The sequence below is a fragment of the Sorex fumeus genome, unplaced genomic scaffold (genome assembly GCF_029834395.1).
Source record: "Sorex fumeus unplaced genomic scaffold, SorFum_2.1 ptg000041l, whole genome shotgun sequence".
Classification (NCBI taxonomy): Eukaryota; Metazoa; Chordata; class Mammalia; order Eulipotyphla; family Soricidae; genus Sorex; species Sorex fumeus.
Genome location: NW_026606098.1, coordinates 5313546 through 5339611, shown reverse-complemented (window position 1 = coordinate 5339611; position 26066 = coordinate 5313546). Strand labels below are relative to the sequence as shown.

The window sequence follows — 26066 nt, the reverse complement described above, 5'->3', positions numbered from 1 at the left end:
CCCTGCCCGTCCATCTATAGGGGGGACACAGCACTGCCCATCGATCTGCGGGGTGGGGGACGCAGCACTGCCCGTCCATGTGCTGGGAGAGACGGGACAGCGTGGGCCGTCCGCGCGGTGTATGTGTGGGGGATCAGCGCGGGGCCGTGGCCGCCGGCGTGGTCTGCGGCAGCGGGCAGCGGGCCGCACGCTGAGCCGGCCGCGGGCGCGCGCGGCTTCCGGTCCGGACGGCTGCGCTGGCGGGCGGGCGCCGGCAGGGGGCGCCGGCGGGCGGGCGCGCGCGGGCCGAGGGGGCGGGGCCGAGGCCGCTGCCCCCGCCCCCCCTCGGGCAGCGCGGGCTCCGATTGGGCGGCGCGGGCGGCGCGGGCTCCGATTGGGCGGCGCGGGCGCGGGCGGCCGTCGCGCGCGGGTGACGTGCGCGGCGGCGGCGGGGCGGCGGCGGGTGGAAATGGCGGAGTACTTGGCGTCCATCTTCGGCACCGAGAAAGACAAGTGAGCGCGGGCCGGGCGGGCCGGGGGCGCGGGCGCGGGGGTGGGGGCGGGGGGCGGGCGGGGGACGCGGGGACGGGGCTGCCTTCGCCGCGGCCCGCGGGGCACCCGCCCGCCCCGGCCTGGCCCGCGCCCGAACCTCCCGGCCCAGGGCGAGGAATGGGCCGAACGGAACCGCGACCCCCCCGCCCCCCCCCTCCCCGGGCACCCGACCTCCCCGACCTCCCTGTCCACCCCGGCTGACCGGTCCCCGCCGAACGCTGTCCCGCCCCGCCGGCCAGGTCGGGCCTGGGGCTCGCGGCCACGCGGCGCTGCAGCCGCCGGCACCCCGGACCCCGAGAGCCCCGGGACCCCGAGCCCGGACCCCCGACCCCCCGGGACCCCTGAGACCCCGAGCTCCCCGGACCCCGAGGCCGCACGTGGCCGCGGCCGTCCCCCCCCGCCCCCCACACACACCCCGGGCCGCGGCGCGCCCCAGCCCTAACGGCCCCGCGTCGGGGTCGGGGGTCCCGCGGGCCTGTGGGGCGGGGGCGGCCGGCCGGAGGCCCCCCAGGATTGCCCGGCGGGTCAGCCCCCGGGTAGGGGGTGAGTGGCCGAGTCTGTGGGGATTAAGGAAGCCTGGGGGTTTTGTTTCTTTGGCTTTGTGTCTTTCGGCTAATCTGGGGGCCACAAATTAAAGCCCCGGTGGGACTCCGGGCTCCCTCCTGCCTTAGTCCTGGGTCTCACCCGCCCTGGCCCCTCAGCGCCGGGAGGTGGCGGTGGGACCCCTCCCGGCCTGGACCCAGCTCCTTCCCTGCAGGGAGCAGAGCAGCCCTGGAGTCCTGAGGAAGGGGAGGGGGTGACCCCGGCCCAGGGGCCTTCTGGGGTCTGGACCTGACTTCTTGCTCCGGGTCCTGGTTCCGCTGCCATTGTCGGCCCAAGACCCAAGGGCAGGGCCAGGATGACGTTTGAGGGCGTGTGCCAGGTGGCCCCGGGATAATCAGAGTTTCTTTCCCTTTTCAGAGTCAACTGTTCCTTTTATTTCAAAATTGGAGCGTGCCGTCATGGGGACCGGTGCTCTCGCTTGCACAACAAGCCGACCTTCAGCCAGGTTTGTTTGTTCACTCTTCTCCGCTTGCTGTTTCCATGCAAATGACCCGGAGTCGGTTCTCTGCAGGCCCGGTGGTTTCTGAGAAATCCCCCCCGTATCTCTGAGAGCCGCTGCTCCCTGGCCCCAGGGGTGATGGGCCTAGGCCCTCAGTTCTGCCCCGGAAGGGGTGAGGTGCTGGCCATTTTGTTATTGGCTCATTGGGAAAGAGACTAGGGCTTCCCTCAGTGATGGTTCAAAGAGGGACACTGGGCCCAGAAGCCCCTCGAAAAGCTCCTCGGGGCTGGACGCCGCTGGCCCAGCCCGGCACTGCTGACCCCACGCACCCCCATGGGCGTCTTCCTAGAAGGGTTTGAGAAACTGGGGCATGGGCATCTCTGTGGGGCCCCAGGAGCCACTGGCGAGCGGCCGCAGCTGCATCAGAGCATTGGCCATCAGCTTTAAACACACCGCCCCATTAGGAAACGCTGAAGTTGGAACTGGCTGGGCCGGAGTGTTTTTCACCCCAAGTCCTTTGATCTGCAGCCTAAATCTTCCCACGGAAGCCAAAGGTCGTGGACTGGGTGACGTTCAGGCAGCTGATGTGTCCAGTGAGGGCTCTGGTTGGGTTGGGGGGAGACCTAGAGCTGGCAGTGCGAAGGCCCTGCAGCCCCAGAGCTCTGGGCGGTCACTGCGCTCAGACATCCAGAGTGGACCCAGCCCGCGTCAGAACTCGGGGCTGAAGAGGCCGCTGCAAGTGTTCACTTGGGCCCCTGGTTTGGGTCTGGCTCCTCAGCAGCCCTAGACTAGACGCCCCAGTGGCGTGGACTGGTCACTCCCTGGCCAGGTGACCCCAGTGACCCTCCAGCTTTCCGTCCCGGGTGTCCGCTCTGCTGACTCTGCAGAGGCCGAGCAAAGTCCGCTGGCGACCACATCTGAGGGTCAGCTGGGCGCCTTGCCGCGCTCAGGCGTGGGAGGCCTGGTGGGGCGGGCCCTCCGGCGCTCCCGAGGTGGGGTTCTGGCTGTGCTTGTGATGTGGGCGTTAGGGGCCGGTCTCTATAGCCTACTAACTTACACATGGTTTGTTTTTTCAGACAACTTGATTTTAAGAAGAACGGTACAATGTAAGGTTTCAAGTCTGCCTGATCCAGTTTAAAGCGCCAGGGCTAGAAGGATTTCCCCCTTAGAGGAGGATTGGAGAGCGCCTGCTTTAAGCTATTGTATTATGTAAACAGAGACCCCTCCCCAGACCTGGGACTGCCGGCCCTGGGCCTGGCTGCCGGGGCCGCGCTCCGACCGCTGCCATCTGTGCGGGGATTGAGCGTCTCACTGGGCGCCAGGACGCTCCAGAGCGCTGCTCCTTGCCTTGGTGGCACCGCTCCCCACCGGGGACTCCTCAGAGGACGCTCGGTTGCTGGCTGACTTGGCGAGGCCCCTGCTCAGACTCTGTTTCCATAATATGATGGCTTGGGTGGACTGCAGAGGACGGGCGTCTGGCTGCGGGCTAGCCTTCTGCAGACAAGTCGTCTCTTTGCAGTTGTCTGGTGGATGCGCAGCAGCCAGTAGATTTCCCCTTTGTATTTTTTTTCCCCGCAGACCATCTTGATTCAAAACATCTATCGTAATCCCCAAAACAGTGCACAGACGGCTGACGGCTCACACTGTAAGTCCCAGAGTTGGAGAAAGTCTTTTAAACCCTGGTGGTCAAGAGCCCGCTCTCAGCTGAGCCCTGCTGGCTGCGGGCGTCCTCGGTGCCGGCCCCCCGGCAGGCGTCGTCCCAGGCAGGCCGCTGGTGGGGCCCCGCGGTGCCTTTTGTTAATGAGAGGAGTCCGCGTGCGCGCGCTGGGTCTCCCCGGTGCCCCCTCAGGTCTCTGTAGACTAGGCGTAGGAGGCACAGGTAAGTGGGCCCTTGGCGTCTAGGGAGCGCGAGGCCGTGCTGTGCGCTGTTGTATTTCTGGCGCCTGCCTCCGTGGGGGTCTCGGCCGCCGTTTGGCGTTCGGTGCGTGAACGGGCTCCCTTTGGGCTCATGGCCAGCCAGAGCTTCTCGCCCCCCACCGCCAGCCCCCGGCCCGAGTTGGCCTATTGACGTGGAGGCTTTTGCGCGTCCGTGAGCAGAAATACAATATCACATATCACGGGTCCCCCGTACCGCAGTGTTAGGGCGCAACAAGGCACAAGGCAGCCGTCAACTGGGACACTCCCGGCCCGGAGAGACAATAACCTGCTCTTCTTTCAGCCCCGCGTCGCCAACGAAGCAAGCGAGCGCCACAGGAAACCGGTGAAGTGTTGACGTTTAATTTTCCGTAATATAAAGTTGTTGCGTTTTGTATTTCAGACCATTGCCCTCTTGAACATTTACCGTAACCCTCAAAACTCTTCCCAGTCTGCTGACGGTTTGCGCTGTAAGTTCATCCAAGTTCCTCCCCGGGTTCCCTGGGCTTACGCGCCAGAGCTCAGGCCCCTCCCGGCCTGGGTCCCGCGGCAGCCCCGGGCCCCTTCAAGAGCCGGGCTGCCAGTCCCCGCGGTCAGGCTTTGTCTTCCTGCTCCGAAGGGGGAGCTTCGCGCGAGCCCCGGCCCGTGCTCTGGGGTCCCGGGTCGCGCCTGCGCTTGACCTCGGCCATCCGAGAGGCAGAGGCAGGTTCGCGTCCGGGCTTGGCAGCTCTGCGGCCCGGGGTCTCCTCGCCCCGCACGGCCCACCAGCTGGTACTGGTCGCGTCTGCTTTGGTTTGCTGTTTGGAGGAGTGTTTTCTTCGCAGACTTGGAAAGTTTTGTAGCAGCCCAGCTGAGGGTGAAGAGGGAAAGTCGGGTGTCAGGTTACTGGGTCACTCCTGTGAGTCCGGCTTGGCCCTGCCCCGTGGGCCTGGGCACTGGGCGTGCCCTACAGGCCGGGAGGTGCCTGTGCCCCGTTCTTCACTTGAACGTCTCCGTGCTCTTGGGTCGCGTAAAGTGTCAAGAGCTTCAGTGCCTGCTCCCCCAGGTCAGGGCCCAGGCCCCCAGCAGGCTCCGATCTAGTGAGGAAAGCAGTGGCCGGTTTCGCCGGCAGCCCTGCCTCGCCGAGCCCCCACACCGGGCGCAGTGTCCTGCCTACTGCGCTCTGCTTCCACGGCCACTGGCGGCCGACTGTCCAGAGCCAGCTGTGCCCTGCTGCCAGGAGGCGCCGGCTGCAGGTCACTTCTGAGGGAACAGGTCTTTCGCAGCGTGCCCTCCCGCTGAAGGGCCCGTCAGGCCTTGAGGTGCATTTTGTGAGCTCTGGTCTCTTCACCTGCCTCAATGATGAACTTGGGGGTTTCCAGCAGAGCTGGGAACTCGGCTAGGCCCTTTTCCGGTGGGGCTGGGGGTGGGGGGTGCTGGTTAGCACTGCCACCTCGGGCAGCCATGTTCTCTCCCCATTTTTCCACCATGGGTTTTTCGGCCGCGTCGGGAGAGCATGCTGCCTGGTCCTTCCATGCCGGCCTTGGGAACTGGGTCGCCACAAGAAGGAGTCGAGGGTTGTGTTTGGGGCCCGGGGCCAGCCCAGCCTGTGGAGGCAGGGCACCGACGCCGTGGAGAGCCTGCGGAGTAGAACGCATTTCTCGGGGGGCTGTCTGGCGGGGCACCCAGGCGTGGGGTGCTCAGAGTCTGAGAACTCCGGCTCCTCCCCCTTGGGCGTGGTGGCGCCTGGCGCTGGGGAGCGCGAAGGGAGCATCTGTTCCGTGCAGCCCGTGCGTTTTAGCCCAGCAGAAGCCCCTGCGCCTCCCGTGGCTGGCCCGCAGCAGTGCCGGCGGCGTCAGCTCCGCCGGGCGGGTCGAGGGACGTGGAGCAGCGGGCGCTTTCCTGACCTTTACTTTAAACCTTAAGGAAGAAAGTTTTCATCAAAAAACCTCTTAATCCGAGTCGCCGTTTCCTCCGTCCCGGAAACACGGCCCTTTGCTGCAGATGAGAGCTTGGTCTGCCGCTCAGCGCCGCTTGCGCGTCTGCACCCCGAGCTGGACGTGGCCGAGTTCCGCTGTGCTCGCGTGCCCACGCCGGCCGCCCCCGCTCACCTGTGCGCCCTGTGTTGTTGGCAGGTGCTGTGAGCGATGTCGAGATGCAGGAGCACTACGACGAGTTTTTTGAGGTGAGCCCTGGGCCGTGGGGACGGGCGCCTGGGCGCGCCCCCCCCCCCCCCGCTGGGCAGCGCCCCTAAGCCCACCTGCCCCCACAGGAGGTCTTCACGGAAATGGAGGAGAAGTACGGTGAGGTGGAGGAGATGAACGTGTGCGACAACCTGGGCGACCACCTGGTGGGGAATGTGTACGTCAAGGTAGGCAGCAGCGCCGTGCCCGGCCCTGCCCCGCCATCCACAGTGCGGGCCTGGCATGCGCTCCTCTCCTCGCAGTTCCGCCGTGAGGAGGACGCGGAGAAGGCCGTGATCGACCTGAACAACCGCTGGTTCAACGGGCAGCCCATCCACGCCGAGCTGTCGCCCGTGACTGACTTCCGGGAAGCCTGCTGCCGCCAGTATGAGATGGGGTAGGTGTGGTCGCACCCTGCTGCTGGGTGGGGGTGGGCAGTGCCCTGACCGCCTCTGACCAGCCCGTCCCTCCCCAGCGAGTGCACCCGGGGCGGCTTCTGCAACTTCATGCACCTGAAGCCCATCTCCCGTGAGCTGCGGCGGGAGCTGTACGGACGGCGTCGTAAGAAGTGAGTGTGGGCGGCAGGTGGGCGCCGGGGGGTGCTGGGCGGCCGGCGGGTGGCGCGGGGCCCACGGCATGTTCTTGTCTGCAGGCATAGGTCGAGGTCCCGCTCTCGTGAGCGCCGCTCCAGGTCCAGAGACCGCGGCCGTGGCGGTGGAGGTGGTGGCGGCGGCGGCCGGGAACGAGACCGGAGGCGTTCGAGAGACCGCGAGAGGTCGGGCCGGTTCTGAGCCAGTTTCTACCGCGAGTGCTGGGAAGTGTCGCAGTTGATCGATCACACAAGTTCATAATGGGAATTTTTTTTAAAAAACAACAAAAAAAAACAAAGATGGGTTTCTGAATAAAATTTGTAGTGATAGTGCGGTCTGATCTCTTTCCTGCCTGGGCGGGCAGCTGTGGGTGCGCAAGGGCAGCCCACCTGACAGAGGGTCCCGGTCAGGTGGGGACCGGGCCACAGGGCCCATGCTGACGCCTGCACTGCCTGCAGAGGGAGCTGGGGAGAGTGGGGGCTTCCACTCGCCTCCTGGACGCCCTGTCAGCGTCCTGCTGGGTGTGGCCTGAACTCTGTAGAGACCTGAGTTGGATCACAGTGGGGTGGGCTACTCCTGACCACCCAGGGGTGCGTGTGGCGCCAGAGGTGGGGCGGGCTGAGACACGAGGTGGCGTCTACCCCTGTGCTGTCTCTGGCTCTGCCGCGTTCCCACTTCAGCTGGAATCTTCCTGCCAGTCTCCAACAGGAGTGGAAACGATTAACACAGAGGGAGGGCGCACAGGTACAGAGCACCTGCCTTGATGTGTGGCTCACCCTGGTGGTCTTCCCACACCTCTACCAGGGCTCAGTTCCCGAGCCTCCCAGGATGGCCCAGGAAAGAGGAAAGGGAAAGGAGATGCAGGAGTGTTAGCCCCATCTCTGGGACGGAGGTCCCGGCACAGTGCTGAGATGCCAAGTCGTGGGGTGTGGGCTGTGTACAGGGAGCCCCCCCATCCCCCTCAGCAATGGCCCGTGGGGAGCAGCTGCCTGACTGGCCCAGCGTCCTGGCCCGTGGAATCTCTTGCACATGAGGAAGTGCCTGGCTGCCAACTGCCCTCCCGGCCCCGTGAGCTGCGTGAGCTCAGCGCTCTTGGCACCCACTCTGAAGCCTGCCATGGGGCCTGTACGGGACAGCTGCCTGCCTGGAAGCAATAGGCTGGAGAAGGGGCAAGGGCACCCAGGAGCTGCCTCCTGCACCCCCAGGAGTGTTGCCTCCCAAGGTTGAGGGCTTCTAGGAAACAGGCCCCAGGGCCTGGGAGTAGGGGGGAGCAGGAAGGAGGGTGACCCCTGAGACCACATAAGGTCCCCTGAGCCTGTGGACCAGACATGCCCAGAGATGGCCTTGGGGCTGTGGCGTCAGCTGCTAACTCTTCTCCCACAGCCTGTTCACGGGAGACAGGGTGGAGCCTGTACCAGCCCCAGAGGCGCTGGCCCAAACAGGCACCAGGCGTCCGTCCCTCCGGTCTTCAGGCAGAAGAAAGCCCCTTTCTTTTTGCAAGCTTGCTTTCATTTTTTTTTTTTTTTGAGTGGGGAATCATACCTATGGATACCTAGGGGATACTCTAGGTGGTGTTCGGGGGACCCGGTGGAGTCTAGGGATTGAACCCGGGTCAGCTGCATACAAGACAAACACCCTCCCCACTGCACTATTGCTCCAGCCCAGGAAGCCACATTTCAAGTCTGTTTTAGTTGTTTTAGGGCCGCACTGGGCTGCGTCCGGCCTTACTCCTGGCTGGCTCTGTGTGTGGAATCGCTCCTTGCAGGGATTGGGGGACCATACGGGGTGCCAGGGGGTCAGTTCCGATAGACACGTCAAGGTAGGTGCCCTCCCGCTGTCCCCTCCCTCGGACCACACCTGGTGAAGGGCACATGGCCAGCCCGGCTGCGGGGCCCAGTTCCAAGTATGGAGTCCAGAGGGAGGCAGCAGGCCATGCTGACGGAGTGTCCAGCGGGAGCCCCAGCTGTGACCCAGCACATCCGCTCCTGAGCTTGGCTGGTTTGGGGCCTTGAGGGAGGCTGCAGGGATGCAGCCGTCCCCAGCCTTGGGGCCCCCGCTGGGTGACCACAGCTCCCCGCTGGAGGCGATTCCAGCCACAGGACGCACAGGCCAACAGGCCCAGGAGGAGGACGAGGGGTGCTCTGAGCTGCAAAGGCCGGCATTCCTGTGCCCCCACAAGGCCAGTGCCTCCCAGGCCGGCCCCACCATGCCACACCGCCTGCCCCGGCCACGTCCTGGTCCTGCCTGCCGCTGCCCAGTGGGAGCTGGCCCCCCGTGCCAGAAGCTTCTCTGTGCCCTTTCTATCACTGTGGGTCTTGCTGTCCCTGAAGCTCTAGCACAGAGCTCATGCAGACCAGCAGGGGGACACTGGGCTCCCTGGACAGTGCCCCCTGCCAGCCAGTCTCTCAAGGGGAATTCAAGGTCTGCCCTCCACCCCCAGTGCTGGAAGCTGAGTTGACCAGGTGGCCACCTTCCCTTGCACCTGTCCCTGGACTCACAGTGGCCACGTGAGCCTGGAGTGCCCCCAGCCCCCAGCGACTGTTCTCACACTGGACAGCTCGGCAGAGACACCTACAAAGGGGCAGCAAAGGCCTCAGTGGACGTCCAAGGTCCAGGAACGTGGGCCTCCAGGAACTCAGTGCACAGACAGACCGATGGACAGCGAGTCTGGGCCCTGGGAGGCTGGGTTTGAGTGCCCGGGGAGAATGATGGAGGTTTGCACAACCAAGCTCCCAGGGAGACAAGAGGGCCGGGGTCCTCCCCAATTCTAGGCCTGGCCGTGACGCAAAGAAAGGCCAGAGCCTCCTAGCAACCTGGGACACAACCACAGGGGCTAGACACAACCCCTGGACACAACTGCAGGGGCAAGACACAACCCCTGGACACAACCGCAGGGGCTAGACACAACCCCTGGGACACCACAGGGGCTAGACACAACCGCTGGACACAACCGCAGGGGCTAGATACAACTCCTGGGACAAAACTGCATGGGACACAACCCCACAGGACACAAACCCACAGGGACACAATCGCATGGGACACAACCCCACAGGACACAAACACACGGGACACAATCCCATGGGATACAATTACCTGGTACACAGTCACATGGGACACAACCACCTGGGAAACAGTCACACGGGACACAACCACAAATGACATACCACACATGACTGCCACAGGTAACACAACTTCATGGGACTTAATCACACATGACAACTGCGGGGGACATCACATGTGACACAACTGCTGATGACACAACCAGCAACAATTGTGCATGACACAATCAGGTGACAGTCACACAAGATCACAGGTGATACAGTTGCACAGGACACAGTATCTGAGGGACCTGCTCCTGCCATGGAGAGCAGTGTGTATGTGTGCATGCATGTGTGTGTCATCTACGGGGGTGTGGGTTTGGGGTATGTGTGAGGGTGGAGGTGTGGGGGTAGGTGTGGGGACTATGTGGGGTGCAGGTGTGGGTCAATCTGTCAATCCTGGTGACCACATGTGGGGGTCGAACCCGGGCTCCCATCAAGGCCTGAGTTGCCACCCTCAGCCAACTCCTGGCCTAAAGTCCTCTACTGGTTTTTAGTTTGTTTTGTTTGGGGGCCATACTTGGCAATGCTCAAAGCTTACTCCTGGCTCTGTGCTCAGGGGTCACTCCTGGTGGTGCTTGGGCCGCCATATGGGGTGCTGGGGTGTCACATGCAAGGCAAGCTCCTACCCACTGTCCTATCATTTCAGTCCCTGTAGCTTCCCTCCTTAATCTTGTGTTTCTGGAAGCAACTTTTGTTTATACACAAAATATACATGAAAGGAATCAGGGCTTATGAAGAGACACCCTGCCCCAGCTGCTCCCTGCCATTAGAACAGGAGGAGTAAGAGAGACAGACCAAGGCCAGACTTAAACACACGTGTGCTCACGCGAACATGCATACACACGGACATGCACACACATGCATAGATATGTACACACAAGGACACACACATGCTCACACAAGGACATGCACACATACATGGACATATGAACACACAGCACACAGGCACATGCACACACAGACATGCACACATTTGCACACAGACACACACATGAACACACATGAACACACATAGACATGCATACACAGATGGGCACACATGGACATATCCACACAGATACATATGCTCACATATGAAAACTCACATGCACACACACATGCATGGATACATATACACATGGACGGACATGAACACATACACAGACACGCACACAAACACATGAACACATGCATGGACACACATGAACACAGACACACAAACAGGGACACACGGGTACACACATGCACAAGTGCAGACACAGATGCAACATGCATACACAGATATCCACATGCACACATGGATACACTCACAAACATGAACACAGACACATATACACACACGCACACACAATATACACATGCACACACTTGTGTACACCCATGAACACACATGCACATATGTGCATGCACACAAGCGCGAATGGAAACACACAGACACACAGACACACATGTGCACACACATGGACAAAGACATGTGGGATAGAGACAGAGAACAGAGGGGTTGAGAGACACACTGGAGAGCGGAATCAAACTTCCTGGTGGGAGCCTGGCCAGGTGACAGGCTGTTTCCAGGCTCTTCCTTTCAGCCTGACCCTCGTGCCCAGTTGTCACCTGCTGTCTGGGGCTGCTGCTTCCCTTGGCCTGTAGCTTCAATGGCCAGCAGGATCCAGGGCCTCCCTCAGGGCCCTGGGGAGGCTCCCCCTTCTCCAGTCTTCACTGTGGCCTCAGAGACCCACTTGCCAATAGTGCCCTTCCAGGCACCGCAACGGCCACTGACCCCTGGTGGGCCGAACAGGCCACCTGACCGTCCAGGTCTTCTTTGGCTGTCTTGGAGCTGTGTCCAGGGTCACTCCCAGCAGGGCTGGGGGGCCTAAGTGCCGGGATTGGAACCTGGGCTCCAACATACAAAGTGTGAATTGGGCCCTTGGAGCTGCTCGTAGGCCAAGTACAGCCTCAGGTGTTCACTCAGCCACCCAAGTCCCTGTGCACTCCCTGTCCAGGCCGGGTCATTGGTAACAGCTGTTTGGGGCCTGGATCAAGCTGTTCAGTTTCCTGACAGCAGGAGGAAGTCCTGCCCCTGGGTAGCCCCATGTCCTCTCCAGTCTGAGCTCAGGCAAGCCTGCTGGATGCCCCCAGGGCCGCCCTGTGGGTCTGGGGGACAAACATGTCCCCTGCCAGTTCCTGCTCCAGGCCAGGTAGAGCACATGTGTTAGTTCACTGCGGATAACTCTGGCAGGGACTCCTGCCTCGCACTCTGCTAGTCTGTGCCTGTGCGTGTGTGTTTGTGTGTGTGTGTGTGCGCATGTGCATATGCCTGTGTGTATGTGCACATGTGCCTGTGTCTATGTATGTACCATGTGCCTCTGTGTGTGTGTGTGCACATCTGCTTGTGGGTGTGTCCATGTGTGTGTACGCACCCATGTGTGTGTGTGTGCTCATGTTGGACCCTAACAGTGTGTGTGTGTGTGTGTGTCTGCACTCAACTCAGGGCCCGTTAGACCCAAACCTCTATCCTTTCGGGGGGGAACACCTGAAGGGTGCTCAGGGCTCTTTGAGGTGAGTGAGGGGGTCAGGGGCAGGGCAGGGCAGCCCGTGGGCCAGCCTGGCTGCGCCCTGGCCGGGGGACAAGTTCCGCCCCGGGTAGTGACGTTTTCAAACTCATAGATAAATAAGTCCAGCAGGGCGAGGGCTTAACCAAGCGAGACTGGAACATCAGGTACCCAGCGCACGCGCACGGAGCTGGCCCGGCTCCTGGCGGGGGTCCCGGGCCGGGGTGGGGGTGGGGGGGTGCAGGCGCGGGGGTCCAGGGCTAGGGGGAGAGCGGCGGCCGGGTCCAGGCAGGGGGTCCAGGCAGGGGTCCGGGACCGGGGGAGGGGCCGGGGTCGGGTCCAGGAAGGGGTCCGCGAGTGGGGGAGGGGCGAGAGCCGCTTGTGTCCCGAGGGCGGAGGTCGCGGGGGGAGGGGAGGGGCGGGCCGGGGGGCGGGGAGGGGCGAGCGTACTCGCTTGGCATTGGGTGGGACCGGCCTCCGCCCCCGCCTCTCGACCAATCGCCATGCGCCCCGGCCCCGCGCCCGCCCCCCGCCTTCCCGGATCCTGGGCGGGCGGCCGCGAGCGCTCAAGCTGGAACGCGCCGCGTGCAGGTGAGCGCCGGGGCCGTCGGGGCCGTCGGGGGCGTCGGCGGGTGTCCAGGGGCGCCGGGGTTGGGGGGGACGTCAATGGGGAGGCGGGGGGCTGCGCGGGGGGGGCGGGGAAGGAGCTGGGCTCGTGCCCGGGAAGGAGCGCGACCCACACTGCCCGGCGGGGTCTCACCCCGAGCTCCGGGGGTCGCGGCTCAGGCGGGGCCCGGGCCCGTGTCCTCCTGTGGCTCCGGGCTGAGCTGGCCGGGGGCTGGGATCCGGGTGGCCATGTGCGTGCGTGTATGTGTGCATGTGAGTGTGTGTGTGCGTGCAAGTGTGTGTGTGCATGCGTGTGTGCGCGCGAGTGTGTGTGCGTATGAGGAGAAAGAGAGGGAGAGAGGGAGGGCGGGAGAAGGAGTTGGGTTTCCTTGGGAGAAAGAGTGTGTGTGTGAGAGAGACAGTGAGTTGGGATCCGGGTCGCCTGTGTGTGTGCGTGCGAGTGTGTGTGCATGAGTGTGCGTGAGAGTGTGAGGAGAGGGAGAGAGAGGGAGTTGGGAGACCCGGGTGTGAGTGTGAGAGGAGAGAGAGAAGTTGGGTTCCCTCTGTGAGTGTGTGTGTGAGAGAGAGACAGTGAGCTGGGATCCAGGTCGCGCGCGCATGCGTGTGTGTGTGTTGGGATCTGGGTGTGGGTGTGTTGGGATCCGGGTTCCCTATATGTGCTTGTATGTGTGAGTTGGGATCCAGCTTGCCTGTTCGTGTGTGTGTGTGTGTGTGTGTGTGTGTGCACGCGTGACCGAATTCCTGACCTCTGGAGGCGAGTTTCCACAAAGGCGGGTGTGTGCCTGTCTCTGCGGGCTTCCGGCCAAGCTGCACCCAGCTCACCCTCAGGGCTCCTGGGCTGTCGGGGCTGTCCTGAGGGCGTCACTTCCCTGGGGCTGTGGCAGGTGGAGGAGTTGCACCCCCACTTTAAGTCCCAATGGTGCACCTCTGAGCGCTGCCCTGGGTGTCAGCGCTGTGCTTTGTGGCCAATTGTGTGTGTGTGTGTGTGTGTGTGTGTGTATGTGTGTGTGTGTGTGTGTGTGTGTGTGTGTGTATGAATCCCCAAAACATGCAGAAAATGCACATAGGGGCTTGTGTGGTGAAGGGGAGCTTCTTCTCCCCAACCACAGTCCCTGCTGGGGAGCTGCAGACATGGGATCCCCTGCAGATATGGGGTTTCCCCACAGATATGGGGGCCTCTGGAGTCTCCCTGCAGACATGCAAATATGGGGTCCCTTGCAGACATGGGATTCGGTGCAGATATGGAGGCCCCTGCAGACATGGGGTCTCCTGCAGACATGGGGTCCTCTGCAAATACGGTTCCCCCACAGATATGGGGTCCCCTGAATATATGGGGTCTCCCTGCAGACGCGGGGTCCTCTCGAAGTGCTCTCTGACATCTGGCACACCAGGCCCTCAGGGGCTGCTGGGCCGGTGTCAGCCACCAGGTGGCTCCTGGTGGTTGTCCAGTGAGCAAAAGGGGGGACTGGAACCTTGGCTGGTACTGCCAGTGCCCGGCCAGTACCCTGTGCCCTGTGTCCTGTGCCCAGTGCTTCAAAGCTGCCTTTGAAGCTTCTCAGGGAGCAGAGGGTCCCTCCTGCCTGCAGCCCTGTGCCCTGAGTGCCCTCTCTTAGCCCCAACACTGTCCTCCAGGGACCCCCTTTGGCCCCCAAAGCCCCAGAGTTCAGTACCCGGCAGGCGGGGGAGGCAGGCTGGGCGGGCAGCAGCGGGACCCCGTGCTGACTTTCTTTACCCTTGGATCTTTTGGGGTTTTGGGCCACACCTGCTTGTGATCAGGGCTCAGTCCCCGTGGAGCTTGGGGAACCCTTGGGGTCTCGGGGATGGGACCTGTGCCCACCTAGTGCAGGGCCCAAGTCTGCGTTGCCCACCTCACCGCCAGGGGCACTGCTGGCGCCAGAGTGACTGCACGCATCAAGGCCCTCCCTTGCCCACAGCCGGCCCTGGTTCGAATCCCTGGCACTGCCCAGAGTCCCCCAGCCCTGCCCATAGTGAGCACTGTTGGGTGTGCCCCCCACCCCCAGGGAAATAAAACCAAGTGAAACGCTTGGTGGGACTCTCATGGGGGCACTGCATCTACTCATGCCCACCACGTGCGGTTTGGCCTTGCTTTGGCGGGATTGGGGGGGCTTGTGTTCGGCCCCCCCCACTCCAGCGCCCCCTCATCTCTCCCCGTGCCAGACCCCAGCATGCCTTCTGAGACGCCCCAGGTGCAGGATGGGCCTGTGCGCTGCCCCCACCTCTCAGGGGACACGGAAGCCAAGGGGCGCCAGTGGATCCGGCCGGACACCCCCAGCAGGTGCTCCTGGCAGCTGGGCAGACCCTCCTCCGACTCCCCGCACCGCCACACTGCCCCGTAAGTCGCCCCTGACCCCTTTTCTCCAGCCCCGCCCCATGGCCACCGCACTCCGCTGCCCTGCTCTCACCCTGCTTGGCTCAGCGGCTTTGAGACTTGATGTGTTGTGTTGGGGGCAACACGCAGCAGTGCTCGGGGAGAGCGAGGTGCGGGGCTGCTGACCCTCCCAGCCCTGCCTCGTTGCTGTCTCTCTCCTTCTCTCCTGGGCTTTGCAAGTCCCCTGGAGTGTGGGCTGCGAGCAGAATTGCAGCTTTGCGGGCCTCAGGTGGTGCCTGGAGGCCCGGGGTCCCTCCAGCAATGGGGACTTGGTGCGCTTGGGCGCTAGGAACTGAACCTCCTTTGGGCACATGGCAGTGTGCCCTCTGCATAGTTCCCGGCCCCCACATTGGGGTTTTGTTTTGGGGGCCACACCCAGCTGTGTCCTGGGGTTACTCCAGGCAGGGAGGGGGGCCCGGGGGTGCTGGGGATTGGACCCGGGTTGGCCTTCCCCGCGGGACTGTCCCAGTACCTTCTTCTCATAGCTGAGTAGGTCCAGCATGTCTGAGTGCGTCCCATCTTCTAGAGTACTTCTTGTCGAGGGACCCCTTGGCTCCCCTTGGCTCCTGGGACGCAGGCTGGCGTCTGCCCCACTGGAGGTGGCTGGGGTGGGACAAGGGACCTCCAAGGTCTCTGAGCTTCTGGAGCCATCGGTGGCGGTCAGTGTTGTGGCCTCATACTGGGGTAGCCGCAGGTGACCCCCGGAACCACAGCGTCGACCCTCGGGCCCCTCCTGTGTCTGTATGGCTACACCCACCTGCGGAGAGTGGCAGCCACACATGCCACACGGCGACGCCAATGACAGGGCCATGGGGACAGCACAGGGCAAGTGTGTCTTCTGTCCTGTCTTGTGTGTGACTTTGGCGAGTGTCCAGTGTCTTCACTGAATCCAGGCTGGGGTGTGGGTGTGGGTCTCTAAATGATCACAGACACCCCTGTTTAGGGTGAGTCCCCCCAAAATCTTGCCGAACATCCTGCAGAAGATCGGGAACACGCCCATGGTGAGGATCAACAAGATTGGGAAGGACTTTGGCCTCAAGTGTGAGCTGCGTGAGTACCCGCTGCAGGCGGGGGTGGTGGACACAGCCTAAGCCCCTTCCCGGTGCAGGTGTGGGGGGCAGTGTGGGTGCGGCTGGAACCCCTCATTCTCCTGACGCCCCTGCCCGCTCTCAGTGGCCAAGTGCGAGTTCTTCAATGCGGGCGGGAGCGTGAAGGACCGCATCGCCCTGCGCATGATCGAGGATGCTGAGCGGGCCGGCACACTGAAGCCCGGGGACACCATCATCGAGCCCACGTCGGGGAACACGGGTGGGTCCCCCAGGCAGGCCCCCGTCTTTGCCCCCCAATCTGATCCGAGCAGAGGCCGCCAGTCCTCTGTCCCCTGGGTCCATGGTGGCTTCCTGCTGGCCTCTGTTCCTCCCTGGGTTCCAAAAAGCCCCCCACCTTTGCTTCCCCTAGGACCCTCTGTCGGGACACGTTACCCCCCCGACTGGGGGGTGCAGGTGCTCCCTACTGAGTGCTCCCCACTGTTTCTCCGTGAACACACCTGCCTTAGGTGTTCTCTCCACTCACCCCTCTCTTGATGGCATCTGGGGCCCGCCCCTGGGCTGTCCAGTGGGGGTCGGGCTACAGGGCTGATGGAGGGCCATGGCGACCTCACTGCAACTGTCCCCAGGCATCGGACTGGCCCTGGCTGCTGCTGTGAAGGGTTACCGCTGCATCATCGTGATGCCGGAGAAGATGAGCAATGAGAAGGTAGAGCCCTGTGCCCGGCCCCTGGCCCCTCAGCCCCCAGCCCCCCCTACCAGCTTCCCCCCGGCTCGTCCCTGCCCCAGCCCTGCTCTGCCCAACGCACGCTCTCCCCTGCAGGTGGATGTCCTGCGGGCCCTGGGTGCCGAGATCGTGAGGACGCCCACCAGTGCCAAGTTTGATGCCCCAGAGTCTCATGTGGGTGTAGCGTGGAGGCTGAAGAGCGAGATCCCCAACTCTCACATCCTCGATCAGGTGTGTCGAGGGGGTCCCCATTGGGGAGCCACGTGGCTGGGATTTGTGAGCCTGAGGCTGGGGTGGGGGCGTGGGTAGCTGGGCCGCAGTGCCCTTGGTGGAGGCCTGGCCAGACACCAGCCTCCCTGGCATTCAAAGCTCGGCCCGTGCCCGCGGCTGTGAACCGTCGGCAGGGCCTGGCCGGTTCGTGACTCCTCTCTGTGCCCACAGTATCGCAACGCCAGCAACCCCCTGGCCCACTACGACACGACAGCCGAGGAAATTCTGCAGCAGTGTGATGGTGGGTGTCTGCGCGACCCCCTCAGCTGTCCCCTCTGAAATGCCTTCTCGAGCGTGTCCGAGGGCACCTTCCTTCTGGGACGCTGCTCGGCCTCTTACCGGGCTCGGGACATACCATGGGGTATTATTTGTGACCCCGCAGACCTTCCCATAGGAGCTGCGTTCCCTCCTGCACCGTGCTCTGGCGTCAGTGCTCCCGGGGGTGGAGTTCCAGCCTGGGCTTGTCCGCGTTGACATGAGCTCACCCCTGAGACAGGACGCTCCTGGGAAGTTTTCCCACGAACTCATGCCAAGACCCGTGGGGCTGGCGGGCTTTGCCCAGACGCTCCCTGCTTGGAGCTGGGGGCTGGTGTGGACAGTGTGGGTCTGTGCCCGGGAGCTGGCACAGGGCTGGCCTTGCCCCCCGGGTGTGTGAGAGAATTCTCTGGCTCAGCAGCACAGGCCCTGTGTGTTGGCCTGGTGCCCACCCAGGCTGGGCTGTGTGCTGAGAACAGAGCGAGGGGTCCCAGAGGCAGCTGTAGCCACCTGGGCCCACCTTGCCCTGGCCCACCCCAGAGAAATTGTGGAGGCCTGGGTGTGGCCGGGGCTTCCTCGGAGTCTGAGGAGGGACACCTGGCGGGCCTCCCCTCCAGGAAAGCTGGACATGCTGGTGGCCTCGGCCGGCACCGGGGGCACCATCACGGGCATCGCCAGGAAGCTGAAGGAGAAGTGCCCCGGCTGCAAAGTGAGTGGACGACCAGGGCTGGCTGGTGGACGGGGGCGGGGCCAGGCTGGCAGCAGTGGACAGCGCTTCTTGGTGGTCCCTACTCAGTAGCCTGAGCCTCTGCTGTGGACCCCGTGTGTGCACCTCTCCCGCCACCTACGGTGGGGTGGCATGGACCATGTGAGTGCCTGTCAAGGATTGTTCCGAGTTTGGGTTCTGAGTCTGGCTCTGTTGGAATGGTAGGACAGTGGACGGGCGCTGGCCTTGCACGGCCTGTCCTGGCTCCATCACTGGCACCACAGAGGCCCCTTGAGCCCCACCAGCCGGACCCTGAGGGCAGCTTCTGTGTCTGCCCCAGGGGGACTGAGTGGGGTGGGAAGGAGCTTCCAGAGTTGTGTGGTGTGCCGGCTGTCACTCTAGAGTGCCGGCCCAAGGGCACCCCTGTCCATAGCCAGCTCGAGGCCGGCGGGGTGTGGTTCCTGGGCAGAGGGGCTGCGGCCTGCGGAACGTGTGGCAAAGACGGCCCTGAGCCCACGTCCCTTTAGATCATTGGGGTGGACCCCGAAGGCTCCATCCTGGCCCAGCCCGAGGAGCTGAACCAGACGGACCTGACAATGTATGAAGTGGAGGGCATCGGCTACGACTTTGTGCCCACGGTGCTGGACAGGGCGGTAGGTGGCAGCCTGAGGTGCCCAGTGCCCAGCACATCCTGAGAGGGCACAGGTGGCAGAGGAGGGTGGTGCAGAAGCTTCCAGGGTGTCATGGGGCCGCAGGGCTGAGTCCCAGGGCTCTGCAGGGGACACGGGAGGGACCCTGGGTTTCAGGGTCAGCCTGTAGCCCCCAGCAGGGGCTTCTCCTGGGCCTAATGCCTGTCCCGCACGCCGACTGTCCCCCATACCGACTGTCCCCCATGCTGACTGTCCCGTCTAGGTGGTAGACAAGTGGATCAAGAGCAACGACGAGGAGTCCTTTGCGGTTTCCCGCATGCTCATTGCCAAGGAGGGGTTGCTGTGCGGTGAGGGGCTGGCGGGGACCCCTGCTGGGGGTGAGGGTTGAGATGGGCAGAGACACCTCTCCCCGGAAGTGAGGGGGGGCAGGCAGGGACCCCCTCCCCCCGGGAGTGGGGATACATTGGCAGTGGATTTACCCCATGACCGAGTGGGCAGTGCTGGGCTGGGCTGGGCGCCACCTCCAGGACCTGCAGCCCCTTCACTCCAGGTCTGTGCGCTCCAGGAGGGTTTGCAGCGACCCTGAGAGCCCACCAGCCACAGGGGCACAGGGCCCTTGCAGGAGAGCGCGCTTCTCACGGGCTGTCCCCACACACAGGCGGCAGCGCGGGCAGCACCGTGTCGGCGGCGCTGAAGGTGGCCCAGGAGCTGCAAGAAGGCCAGCGCTGCGTGGTGATTCTGCCGGACTCTGTGCGCAATTACATGTGAGTGCCCTCGAGTGGTGCCCAGCTCCTGCCGGCCAGGCTAGACCGTGCCCCTGCACAGACAGTGGCCCAGCTCCATGCAAGTCAGGCCTCGCCCCCGCCCTGCGCACGCCCAGACCACGCCCTTGTCCCGCCCAGACCACGCCCTGTACCTGACCACAGCTCTTTTGGCCACGCCCCTAGTTCCATTTTCCCCGACTCAGGCAGCCCCCCCACGTAGCAGCTCACAGCTGCGCTGGGTCGCCCACCACCCACTTCACCAGGGCAGCAGGCCTCCGGGGAGCAGAGCTGGCACCCCTGTCCCCCTCTCGTCTGTACCCCAGGCTTCCTGCACTGGGCTCAACTGTGCTTGGGCCGCCCATGGGAGTTCCCAGGTGGGAGGGTTCACTCCTGGTGACTCAAGAAGCACTGAACTAACTCTACTGTGTGTCTCATATGCTGGGTCAGCAGGTGCACACATGTGAGGTGTGTGCACGTGTGAGTTGAGTGCAAGCACTGTGGGGCACTGGTGTGTGAGGTCAGTGAGTCAGTATTCACAAGTGTGAGTGCGTGAGCATACGTTTGTGAGTGAGGTAAGTGCATGTGTGTATGGGTGCATGTGTATATATGTGAGTGCATGCGTGTATGCAAATTTGAGTGTATATACGTATAAAATGCATGTGAGTATGTGTGTGATCATGTGTACGTGTGTGTGCATGTGCAGGCACAGTCGTGCTTTGCAGGGTGTTCTTGCTGCGTTGGGTGGGGAGGGGTCCCACCGGACCCCAGGGGCAGAAACCTGCCGTGACACTGAGCTTAGGAGCCATCCTATGTCCTGGTCACCAAGGCTGTCAGCCCGCAGGAGTCTGGTGTCCGACGGAGGCTCTCGCACACGGAGTGCTGTGGGGTGTGGGGGCAGGGCCGCAGGGTGGGCAGTGAGGAGCCCTTCCTGCAGGTCCAAGTTCCTGAGCGACAAGTGGATGCAGCAGAAGGGCTTCCTGGAGGAGGCGGCCCTGGCGGGGAAGAAGCCATGGTGAGCAGTCCCGCCCGTGCCCGTCACGACCTTGACCCTGCGCTCCCGGGAGGCCGCTGAGCCCTGTGACTGGTCTCCGGCAGGTGGTGGCACAGGAAGGTGCAGGAGCTGAAGCTGGCGTCGCCGCTCACGGTGCTCCCCACGGTGCTCTGCGAACACACTATTAAGATCCTGCGCGAGAAGGGCTTCGACCAGGCGCCGGTGCTCGACGAGTCGGGGTGCGTCTGGGGGGGCGTGGGGGATGGCGGGGGGCTGCAGGGCTGGCGCTGACCGTGTCCCTCTCCCCAGGGAGATTCTGGGCGTGGTGACGCTGGGGAACATGCTGTCATGTCTGCTGGCCGGGAAGGCGCAGCCCGGGGACCCGGTCCGCAGCGTCCTCGAGAAGCAGTTCAAGCAGGTAGGGGGGCTGCAGCGAGCGGGCCTGGTAGCACGTGGCTGGCAGGCCCACGTGCTGCACACGTGCCCCCAGCCCCACTCCCAGTGCCAAGCCCTGGCCTCGCCTATGGCCCTGCACACGCCTGGCCTCGCCCCCAGCCCCGCCCCCAGTGCTGGAACACGCCCCAGCCCCGCCTATGGCAAATGGTGCTGCTTGAGCTTCGGCCCCGCCCACGGCCCCCACACTCAAGCCTCGACCCCGCCCACAGCACCCCATGGAAGCCTCAGCCCTGTCCGAGGCGCTGCACACGAGCCTACCTGGCTCCGCCCATGGTGCACACGCACCTCAACCTGCACCCCACCCACAGTGCTGCACGCGAGCCTGGGCTCAGGCTCCGCCCACGGTGCTGCACGAGCCATAACCCCGCCCCCAGAGTGCACACGACCCTCCGGCCCCGCCCCCAGCTCTGCGCACGCGCCTCACTGCACGCGGCCCCACCCGGGTGCTGCGCACGAACCTCACACGTCTGAGTGTTGGGCAGGTTCTAGAATGTTCGGGGAGAGGCCGCATCACCCCCCGCGCCCCGGGTGAGTGTGAGCGGGCGTCTGACGCGGCCGTCCGCAGGTGCGGCCGTCGGACACGCTGGGCCAGCTGTCACGCGTGCTGGAGAGCAGCCCGTTCGCCCTGGTGCTGCAGGAGCAGATCCAGTGTGAGTGGGGCGCGGGGCGGGGCGGGGACCCTCAGCCGGCGCCGCCTCACGGCCCGGCCGGGAGAGGTGGGACATGTCCTCGCGGCTCCGACGCCGCCCCGCCCGCGTGGCCGGGCCCGGCGCTGGGAGGGCGGGCGGACGGACAGACAGGCGGACTGAGGGACCAACGGACGGACAGACCCGCGGGCGGGCGGCGCCCGGGGCGGGACGCGACTCCCGGCCGGCGCGCGGTGACGCCCACTCCCCTGCAGACACCCAGAGACACGGCGTGTTCGCGGTGGTGACGGCCATCGACCTGCTGGACTTCGTGGCCGCGGGCGAGAGGGACGGGAGCCGCCCGGGGAGCGGCTAGGCCGCCGGAGCCGGCCAGCCCCGGACCGACCCAGACCGACCAGCGGCGCTGTGGGGAGTCCGGGAAGCCTCGGGAAGCCTCTAGAAGCCTCTAGAAGGCGAAGGGCTGCGAGCGCTCCGCTGGGGCCGGGCGGGGCGGGGCGGGGCTTCTCAGCTGCGACGAGTGTGCGCGTCCCTCCGTGGGCAGCGCTGACCCACCCCTCTGTCCTCGGGGCCGCACATAAACGGATCTGCACGCTCGGGCCTCCGCGTCCAGCTCCTTGTCTCGGGACAGCCGCCGCACCCCGGCGTCCCCCGCTCTGACAGGCAGGGACCCTGCGCCCCCGCCCCGGCAGCGCCGCACCCCTGCGACAGGCGGGGACCCCGCCACCCGCACCCTGGCCTCCTGGCCTCGCCCCACTCCTCCCTGTAAGACCCCGCAGGCAGGGAGAGCACAGGCGGTTGGCGCGGGGTCTGGCCCAGCACCGCGAAGCTAAAGGACGACACAACAGCCCCCCTCCCGGCGCCCTCAGCTCCGGGCGCGGCTGCTGCAGCTTTTGGGCTCTCCCTAGCCGCTGCCCCAGCCTGGGGTGCCCTGCCCTGTGTGACGGCTGCTTTCGGCGCGCCTGGGGGGAGCCCCGGAACAGCTGGTGTCAGGGCCCCGACCTGGCAGGCTGCGACTCCCCGAGTGGCTTTGCTGCCTCTGAAGGGTCGTTTATGGGCTCTTGTCCCACACGGGCTTCGGCTTGCGGGACCACGTGGGTGCAGTGCGCGGCCAAGCCCAAGGCCTGTGCTGCTTCTCGAGTCTGAGCTGAGTCCCAACCCCCGACCCATCACAGTTCCAGAAAGACAATGAATGGGAAGAAGTGACCAGGGAGGCCATTTTGAGACAGGAGTGTCAGCAAGGCCCAGGGCAGTGGGGGACACTCCGGCCTGCCAAGACACCCTGGAAGGTCCCAGAATGGGGTTGGCCCAGCTTGCAGGTGCTTTGACATGGGGGTGGGGACAGAAGATGAACCCCGGAAACACCCGGAAGGGGTGCAGGCGTGTCCCCTTGAGAACGTCCAGGGGGCGGGAAGATGGTATAGATGGGAAGGTGTTGACCTGGTACATGCTGACTTGCTTCCGTCCCTGGCTCCAGGTCAGGTCCCCCAAGCCCCAGTAGGAGTGACCCTGAGCACAGCTGGGGGAGCCTAAAAACCAACAGCATCCTGAACATTCTATAAGGACCCTCTTTTTTTTTTTTTTTTTTGCTTTTTGGGTCACACCTGGCAATGCACAGGGGTCACTCCTGGCTCTGCACTCAGGAATCATTCCTGGCGGCGCTCAAGGGACCATACGGGATGCTGGGAGTCGAACCCGGGTCGGCCGCGTGCAAGGCAAACGCCCTACCCACTGTGCTATCTATCCAGCCCCTCTTTTTTTTCTCCTTTTGGGTCACACCTGGCAGTGCACAGGCTTGTGCACTCAGGAATTAGTCCTGACAGTGCTTGGGGGACCATATGGGATGCTGGGAATCGAACCCGGGTCGACCACGTGCAAGGCAAACGCCCTACGTGCTGTGCTATTGCTCCAGCCCCAAGGACCCTCTTCTGTTGTGTGTTGGGGTCACTCCTAGCAGTGGTGCCTGTGACGGCCCCATCCTGCAGGCAAGCCCGGGTGCGGTCCCTCCACTGTCAGTACCCTCTGGCTCTCGTGCCAGGGATCTATGTTCTTAGACTCCAGAGTCTGAACCCTCTGTCCCGCGCCCCCCCACCCACCCCATGTCCGAAGAACCAGAGCCTGGGAAGCCTCTGACCAGCCATCACTGTCCTGACCCCACCTGGTGCCCCTGGGCAGCAGAGCTCGGTGCTGCTCTGTGCGGGTCACCCTTTGCTCACAGCAGGTTATCTCCCTCCCCCCTCCCCCCGAGGGTGCAGCCAAATCCTCCGAGCCTGACTCAGTTCCAAGGTGACCGAGAAGCCCGCCCCAGCCCCTTCCCCTCTGCCCCCTCAATCTCTACCTCAGGACCGGACCCCACACAGCTGCCTGAGTGCCAGCCACTGCTGACGCTGCTACCAGCAAGCAGGAGGTCACCTTCCCTCCAGGGCATACCACAGACAGACCCCTTCTACACACACACTCCACAGACATGGACCCCTTCTATACACACACTCCACACAGACCCCTCCTACACACACCACAGACACAGACAGACCCCTTCTACACACACACTTCACACACAGACACACCCACACTAACGAGAGACATGCTACATACTACACACAGACTCAGACACATTCTACACACATACACATAGACATAGATCACAGATCATCCTGTTATTCGTCGATTGCCTCGAGCAGGCCCCAGTAATGTATCCTTCATCCTGGCCCTGAGGTTATATTCAAGGCTCTATAGGAGAATGAGACCCATCATTGTTACTGGTATTTGGCATATTGGGTGCGCCATGGGGAGTTTGCCAGACTCTGCCATGTGGGCAGGCTACATTCGGTAGCCTGCCAGTTTGTCAAAGTAGGAATGAGATGTCATAAGATGTCGCGCGGCCGCGAATGATATAAAAAACATAGGCATAGAGACAAACTTTATTACACACACACTCCACACGGAGACAGACACCCCTTGTACACACACACGAAGAGACAGACACAGACCCCTTCTACACACAGACCCACACTAACAGACATCCTATATACATTCTACACATAGACTCAGATACATTCTACACACACACACATTCTAAACACACTCCACATAGACACATTCTAGACACACGGACACATTCTACATACACACAGAGACCACATGGTGAGACATGCTACACACACACACACACACACACACTGGCTGTCCCAGGTACTGGCATGTGGTGCCTCTGGGTGACCCTGAAAACAGCTGGTCCCTGCTGGATGCAGCCTTGAGGGTACTCGACCGCATGCCCTGGGAGCCACACACAGCCTGTCCGCTCCTGCAGCCCTGCCCAGCACAGCAGCACCCACTATCCTCCATGCTGTTGGCCTTGTCCCAAACCTGTGTGGTGGGGGCTGCTGTCCAGCTTATCCCGCTTCAGGGAACTGCTCTGGTATGGGCGAGGTGGGGGCCTCTGCCCACAGGGGCAGGACGGGGCGGCCTGCGCTTAGGGCTGGCCCCGGGCTCAGCCCAGGAAGTCCAAGTCCGTCCCACCCTTTCCGCAGCCACGAGTCTAGGAGCTACTTGGGATGAGGGGACACCGTCTCAGGGCAGGCTAAGCACAGGCCAGGCCCCTGCCCAGTCAGGCTGCAGAGGGAGGGGCCCAGGGTGGGGTTCTAGGCTTTGGGCAGCTCCCACCATGGGCCCTGCAGGCAGACCAGAGTCAAGACCAGCCCAACCTATGGGGGGACAGGCTGGCATGCCCTGAAGGGGCCACTCATCCAGTACCCTCTGTCCACTGCTCACTCATCCACTCACTTGCCCGCCCACTCGTCCATTCAGCTGGAACACAGAGTGATGCGTGCTAGTCCGGCACCTGGCCCCAGGGCTGTGCACCGACTCTAGCCTGGCGTGTTTGAGCTGGCGCCATAGAGCAGTGCTGTGGAGTGCAGGAGAGGCTATCACAGGAGCTGCTGCCCACGACGAAGCCCAAGACCCCCTGTCCACTCCCAAGTGTGGCCGCAGTGGAGCGGCTTGACTGAGCATGGCTGTGGGAGTGAGGCGGCAGATCTGAACAGCAAACACGTGCCAAGAGGTGTGTTGGATTTTCGTGTTTTGAGACTAGTTGCTTCACAAACAAGAGGGTGGTTACAGTCTGCACGGCTGGCCGGGCCCTCCCGCGCCCAGCACGAGCCTCTCCACTTTCCTGACACATCCAGGCTGGAGGGAAATGAAAAGCAACTCGGGGTTCCCACAACAGCCCGTCTGGCCGCACCCCTCCTCCCTCCGCACCCTGCCCCGCAAAGGCATCCACGTGCCCAGCTAAGGAGCTGGTGGCTGGGGTGGCCGTGTTCTGATAGTCCGACCAGTCAGCTGAGATTAAGTCCGCAGGATGGGTGTGTGTCTGTCGGTCTGTCTGCGCTGACCAGGCCTGCTCCACGGGTCCTTCCAGAACAAAGTGGCTCCAGCTTAGCACTCCCCCTGCGCCCCACCCCATGCCCCTGGGGCTCCCTGGAGCAGGGGCACAGCCTCCTGGAGCCCCCTGACTCTACAGCTCTGAGGAAAGAAACCAACACCCAGAGTTCCTCTTGCCCCCGGGGCAGGCCAGCGCCGTGAGGCCGCTCGGAGCTGGGGGTTGACATCAGAGATTGTGACAGAGTCTACTCGGTAGCCATTCTGTCCTTGCGGGACACCCAGACAGCGCTCGG

General features: G+C 63.5%; 3 protein-coding genes across 4 annotated transcripts in view; 2 read left to right on the top strand and 1 right to left on the bottom strand.

The window, feature by feature from the left end:
• PDXK (pyridoxal kinase) overlaps positions 1-26066 on the bottom strand; it is a 161047-nt gene that overhangs the window by 115016 nt on the left and 19965 nt on the right. The window lies entirely within an intron of this gene.
• U2AF1 (U2 small nuclear RNA auxiliary factor 1) lies at positions 372-6568 on the top strand. 2 transcript variants are annotated; one of them, XM_056119238.1, is made up of 8 exons: positions 372-492; positions 1492-1579; positions 3891-3957; positions 5602-5651; positions 5739-5837; positions 5913-6046; positions 6125-6217; positions 6302-6568. In XM_056119238.1, the coding sequence occupies exons 1-8, from the start codon at positions 449-451 to the stop codon at positions 6438-6440; spliced, it is 714 nt and encodes a 237-aa protein (XP_055975213.1). In that variant the 5' UTR covers positions 372-448; the 3' UTR covers positions 6441-6568. The 2 variants fall into 2 exon arrangements, with proteins under 2 accessions (XP_055975213.1, XP_055975214.1); XM_056119239.1 differs by lacking the exon at positions 3891-3957 and adding an exon at positions 3152-3218.
• CBS (cystathionine beta-synthase) lies at positions 12427-21983 on the top strand. Its single transcript, XM_056119230.1, has 16 exons — positions 12427-12459; positions 14674-14848; positions 15828-15934; positions 16058-16192; positions 16560-16639; positions 16754-16888; positions 17099-17168; positions 17800-17891; positions 18416-18541; positions 18801-18885; positions 19197-19302; positions 20237-20314; positions 20398-20532; positions 20603-20711; positions 21315-21399; positions 21651-21983. The coding sequence occupies exons 2-16, from the start codon at positions 14682-14684 to the stop codon at positions 21749-21751; spliced, it is 1611 nt and encodes a 536-aa protein (XP_055975205.1). The 5' UTR covers positions 12427-12459; positions 14674-14681; the 3' UTR covers positions 21752-21983.